Source organism: Condylura cristata, unplaced genomic scaffold, assembly GCF_000260355.1.
Source record: "Condylura cristata isolate star-nosed mole 26May11 unplaced genomic scaffold, ConCri1.0 scaffold00033, whole genome shotgun sequence".
NCBI classification, from domain to species: Eukaryota; Metazoa; Chordata; class Mammalia; order Eulipotyphla; family Talpidae; genus Condylura; species Condylura cristata.
In genome coordinates this window covers 4,598,402-4,604,909 of record NW_004567134.1, presented here as the reverse complement: position 1 = coordinate 4,604,909, position 6,508 = coordinate 4,598,402, and the positions used below count along the sequence as shown (strand labels likewise).

Below are 6,508 nucleotides of genomic sequence, written 5' to 3'. Positions count from 1 at the left end.
GCAGGGATCAAACTCATGCTGAAGTGGCTTTAGCTTCTTAGTGCGGTGCCACCAGGGAGGGCCTGTAATTTTGTTTTTACTTCATTTTTTGAAATAAGAGAAAGCCAACACTAGAGATAATATTGAACTCTACTTCATTCCCTATTATCCAAATCTGTTTCCACCCTTTGTACCCACCCCACATCTTCCCTGTTCCTTGTGCAGCCACTATAGGGAAATTATCTTCCCAGTTAATTTCTTAAAATATTTTGACACAGATAAGTATTCATACGCACTGTAAAATGCTGTTAAGTTTCTAATTTACTACAATAGCTTTGTTAGTGGGCAGAATGATGAATAAGCCTGTGTCCCCAAACCTGTCTGCTCTAAAGGGTTCTGCCATCCACCACATAAAGACAAACATACTCTTATGAGTATGATAAGAACTTTAAATAAAAGTAGTGTACAATAAAGAAGAGAATAAGAAAGGAATATCATTATATAGAATTAATATATTTGTTGTGTTGTTACAGAATTTCACAATGCATTATTACCATAAATAGACTATTTAAATTCCAGGCTTTATATAATATCTCAATATATTTTACTTGTCTCATTTCAGTGCCGGACCCAAAGGAGACAACATTTATGAATGGAGATCAACTATATTGGGGCCTCCAGGATCGGTATATGAAGGAGGGGTGTTCTTCCTTGACATCACCTTTTCACCAGATTATCCATTTAAACCTCCTAAGGTCAGTATGAAGTTTTCATCCATTTTTAGCAATATGCATTTTTGTGTGTGAGAGTGTCTGTACCTATTTCCAAGTTCTGTTAGACAACTTCCCTGGGATGACTGTTTATAAAAGGAAGTAGAATATAAAATATAGGTCTTTCTCCTCCAACCCTATCCCTTTATTCAGATGCATTGCTTTTTTCCCTCATCCTTTCTTGATGTGTTTTCTGTGGAGTATGTTTTAATGTAACATAAAACAGCATGTTTGGGGTGGAGCAGGGGGATGAGGTGAGCCATTTCTAGCCCTCAAGTTAGAGTACCAGATATAACCCAAAACCAGAGCCAGAACCAAGCCCAGGAGCCAGAATAAAGGTGGAGGGAGCCTTAGAAAGGCAAAACCAGCTGTGAGAATTTGAGTTTCAGGCCTCCACTGTTCCACATGTTCCAGAACATAGTGTTACCCACAGACTTAAAAGTCATGCCTAGAAAACTCAATAAAAAGATAGTTATACTAGCCCATTCATATAAAAAATTGTTAAAAATTATATAGGAATGACTAAAGAAAGTGCAAAAGTACAGTATAATGAAAGCATGGGAAAATTTTCACTTATAAACCAAGTTATACATTAAGATTTCTTTACTTTTTGCTACCTACAAGTCTGCCATTTGACAAGTTTAAATTTGTTCTCCACTTTGAAAAAGAAAAGTCACAGGAGCACTGACTGTGTGTTGGCCTCCAAGTAAGAAGTCTCATTTGACCCAATTTAACCTCTCAATGAAGAGAGCAATAAAATTTATTTGAATTATAGGTTGCAGTAAACTATATTAAAAAACAAAAATAAGGCTAGACTTTACCAGGACTTTTCTATAAATTCCTCTCTTCTCCCTTCTCTCTTTCCCCCCTCTGTTCTTTCCTTTCCATGGGTGCTTAATATTGTTTTCATATCAAAGCAAAAGGTAATAACTTTAATTGTTCTTATTTTGCCAAAAAGGGAATGAAGGCACAGACAAACTAAAGAATACTATGCACAAGCAAATAGTGGCATCAGAAGTAGACCCAAGGAAGCCCATGTTTCATGACTTCAGAGCCTGTTTCCGTAGTGCACAGTACATTTTCTCCAAACTGACAGGACTGCATTCCGTAGGTTTTTCAGTACATAACCATAAAGTATCTAGTGCTTATTTTCTTCCTTATCTGGGACCATATGTCTTCCCATACTACTTTGAACCAGCCCTGTTGCACTGCCATTAATGAGTAGCCCTTTCTCTGACAGTCTTTTCAGTAAATGAAGTGCAGAGTAGGGAAGACTACTGAAAGCTCAGATGAGGCAGTTGTGCTACTTGTAAGTCTGATGTTGTCTCTTCTGTGAAATATGCATGTCAGAAAATGTGGGGCTTGTCCAAGTTCTGCATGAGAGAACTGTACACATTAAGTGAAGTTTGAAGGGAAGACTACAAGACAGAATTTAATACAACAAAACGTGTAATTTAATTGAAGATCTAAAAAAATAATGACATGATAGCAAGAATGCCTTGCTGCTCTTTCATATCAGTTAAATGGGGTCCTTCGGGTGGACTCCAGTTCTGTGGTAACTTGTGTGTGGTTCTTGAAGCCTTAAAAGACATTTTTAAGATTCAGAATTCTCAACCAGTTGCACTGTCTCTGGAGTGCTTGACACTTCCAATCTCCTTGCTTTATGGAGAACAAACACTGACTCAAAGCACTGTGGTGGGCATCAGGTATACCAGCTCATTTATTCTCCAAAACACCCATGGAAAGCAAGTGTTTCCTTCCATAGATCAGGAAACATAGATGAAGCTTAGAGAGCTTTTCCAATAACCTACAGCTGAGACTCTACTTAATTCTCATTCCAGAAACATGTACTTTCCATTAAATATATGCAGTCACCCTGGAGATGTTTACTATTAAAATAGGACATGAGAAGAATGTGATCTCTGTCTTTAGGAACTGTGATCTGAATTGGGACTTGACTTTGTCCTGGATGACTGGATAGACAAAAATAGAAGCAGAAAGGTGTCAATTACAGAGAAGTTAATTTCAATTCTATATGAGGACAATATAACCTACAGTTGAACATGCTGCTTTTGAATAACTGTACTTCTGCTATATTGGGCTTCCCATTGCTGGGAGTATACAAGTAAAAGCTGAATGAGTATGTGTAAGAATGTTACCAGAAAAAAATGAATTTTCTGACAGAGTGAATTTCATTAGACAATCTCATAGGAAAAAAAAAGATCAAACTTTGATAACAATTTAAATGCACATGTAATAGAAGCCTATAGGAAGTTTTTCAAAGCAAATTACTACTACCTAATTTTTCAGTTTTATCTGTAAAATATTGTAGGTACTATATTACTCTAAGGCAGGAAAGTTTGTCTTGAAAGATGTTAATTTAAAAATTACTTTTAGTAGTAGTAGTTTTGAAGTTCCACTCCCATGCCTCCAGCTTTTCTATTACTCTGAATTGTATGTATTGGTGTTAATCCTTGGCTTTTTTTCTTCGTTGCCCTTATCCTCTTGTTCTTTTTCCCAACCCCTTTACCACATATTTTGATTCGTGCAACAGTTCCTAATACTCTGAAGAAATGAACCAGGGTAACAGTAGCTATTGTAGAGAAATATTGGTGAGAACAGAGGCTCACAAGTAAATCTGACTATTAATGATAATCAAATGTCCATGCCATAAAATTAGTCTCTAGCATTACTGGACCTGTTGAATAACTTTTCCCAAACTCTCATATTTTAAATCTTAGTGAGGACTTTTTAATGCTGTTGTCTTTAATAATTCATTTAAAAGACAGTAGAGTGACTTAGATGCCTCTTCTTGCCACAGGAACTTCTAGGAGAAATAGGACTTTATCAATTCATGTTCCAGTAAATAAATTTTCAAAATCAGACACCAGTTTTCTATAATATCTTCCAGAATTCATGTAAATTTTAATAAGGCAAGGAAATATAACATTAATGAAATATATAATGTTCATTAAACTTAATATACTAGGTTTTAATAGGTCAGGTGTTATACTTTCAAATGCTATATGTTATAGTATAATTTTTGGTACAATTTCTTATATATTCAATGTTTAATAATGTGTTATATAACATGTAACTACATTACAATGAAAGAAACTACCTAGTATTCCATTGTATAAGTATGCCAAATTTAAGCCGCAGAGTAATTTTACTGTCTCAAAGTGTTTGAAATAATTCATTTCAAAGCTAAAGTTATTTAATAGCAAGTCTTTAATTGAGTAATTAATCTCAATGATAATATTAATACTTTGGGAAAACATTTTTTTATTCCTATTAAAAGATAGTTCTTTCATATTTTTTAATTTTAATGTGTAAATACTTAATTTTTCTTAATTTTGCAGTTACATGTTTATTATGAATAAAAAATAATCACAGTTAAACCAAAGGAAAAAATTTAAATTTCCCATAATCCTAATCCCAATATTAATTATTCATGCCCTTTTTTTATGTCTCATAAGATTTTTGCTCTCTGAAAATATGTTTGTGTGCATACAGATGGACACACATACTCATATTTCCCCGTGGTTTCAGAATTACTTTTAAACCTAACATCATATTTTTCATCCAACACTGTATTTCTAACTTCAACAGAACTGTAACTACATTATATTTAGAGAGACTATCTATTATTTCCTTTTATAATTATGCCAGATTTAATTAATTTCCTCTGGACATTTAAACTTGCCAAATTTGTTCTAATCATTGCCATGTAGAACATCCTCATAATTACATGTCTTATAACCTGTGTAATTATCTACTGAACCTAAATTTGTTGTCCTGGAACATATAGATAAGTGGGCTTACACACATTTGTAAAGTTTTGATAAAGATTGACAAAATGCCCTCCAGAAAAATTCTATCAGTTTCTATCGTTACCATCAATATAGGGTAGTAGAGTACTTCCCTGCACTGTCCCCTAATCGCTTTTAATCTTTGCCAGTCAGAAAGAAGAAGAGTGGTATCTCATGGTTACTTGTAGTTGATTTATTTCACTGCCAGTGAGATATGGAATATTTTATGTGTGTACTGTTGTCTAAATGTTTTTCCATTTTATGAATAATAGGAAAGTATTTTTCTTAAATCCCAAATGAAATAGAACAGATGATAGTACTTGAAAAAAATCAATAGAAAATAAGGGAAGATATTGTATTTCTATGTTTTTTTTTTCTATTTGAAAATATTTTGTACCTGTGTCTAATGTTTTGTGTCTCAAAGAGTAAGAACATACAGGAATAACTCATTTATTTTACTTCACAAATACTGCATTTTTTACTTATGGAAGATTTGTAGTAACCCTGTATCCAGCAAATTTATCAAAGGCTTTTGTCGAGAACATGTGCTCATGTCATACCTCTGTGTCACATTTGGTAATTCTCAGAATATTTCAAACTTTTTTATTGTGGGTATTGTCTGCTACAGTGATCTGTGCTCATTGTCTTCAATTGTTAATTATTTGTGGGCACTACAAACCATGCCATGTAAGACAGCAAGCTCAGTTGATAAATGTTGTGCACAGTGACTACTCCACAGATGGGATCTTTCCCTAGTCTCTCTCCCCTTTTTCTTGCCTCTCTTTCTCTGAGGCACAATATTGAAATTAGCCCAATGAATAACCCTACAGTTGGCTGCTAAGTGTTCAAGTGAACAGGAAGGTTGTACATCTTTTGCTTTAAATAAAAAGTTAGAAATTATTGTTTAGTGAGGAAGGCATATTGAAAGTCAAAATAGATTAAAAGCCGGACTCTTGTACCAAACAGTTAAGTGGTAAATGCAAAAGAAAAGCCCTTAGAAGAATTTACAAGTGTTACCTCAGTGAATACACAAATGACATGAAAGCAAAAACAGTCCTATTGTTGATATGGAAAGGGTTTTAGCAGTCTACTTAGAAAATCAAACCAGCCTCAACTTTCCTTAAATCAAAGCCTAATCTTAGATGATAGTTTGAAGCTAGCAGAAGTTGCTGCCGAGATTGTTTAAGGAAAGAAGCCATCTCCATAACATAAAAGTGCAAGGTGAAGCAGCAGGTGATAATGTAGAACTTCAGCATGTTATCCAGATCTAGCCAAAATCATTGATGAAGGTGGTGACATTAGAAACAGGTTTTCAATGTAGATGAAACAACCTGCTATTGGATGAAGATGCTGTCTAGGACTTTTATGGGTAGAGAGGTTCAAAACTTCAAAGGACAGGCTGTTAATGGCTTGTTACAGGATAATGCTGCTGGTGACTTAACATTGAAGCTTTCACTCATTTATCATCCCAGAAATGTTAGTCCCATAAGAATCATGTTAAATCTATTCCGCCATGCTCTATAAATGGAACAACAAAACCTGGATGACAGCACATTTGTTTACAGCATGGTTTACTGAATATTTTAAGCCCACTGTTGAGACCTATTCAGAAAAAAAAAAAAAACTCATTCTAAAATATGACAGCTCATTGACAGTGCACCTCATCTTCCAGAAACTCTGATGGAGCTGTCCAAAGAGATGAATTTGTTTTCATTCCTGCTAACACAACTTCCATTCTGTACCTCTGGATTAAGAAGTAATTTTGACTTTCAAATCTTACTACTTAAGAAATACATTTTGTAAGGCTATAGGTACCACAGATAGTGATTCCTCTAATGGATCTGGGCAAAGTTACTGAAACCTGGAAAAGATTCATCATTCTTGATGCCATTAAGAATGTGATTCTTTATGATGTGGTACATATATACAATGGAATATTACTCAGCA

The 6,508-nt window shown here is 34.4% G+C and overlaps 1 protein-coding gene across 2 annotated transcripts in view; it reads left to right on the top strand.

The window, feature by feature from the left end:
* The window catches only part of UBE2E2 (ubiquitin-conjugating enzyme E2E 2), a 263,927-nt gene that overhangs the window by 194,618 nt on the left and 62,801 nt on the right, over nucleotides 1-6,508 (top strand). For both annotated transcript variants that reach the window (XM_012732195.1, XM_004692285.2), the window contains exon 4: nucleotides 602-734. In XM_012732195.1, the coding sequence (XP_012587649.1) occupies nucleotides 602-734 (133 nt within the window). The remainder of the gene's footprint in view (nucleotides 1-601; nucleotides 735-6,508) is intronic.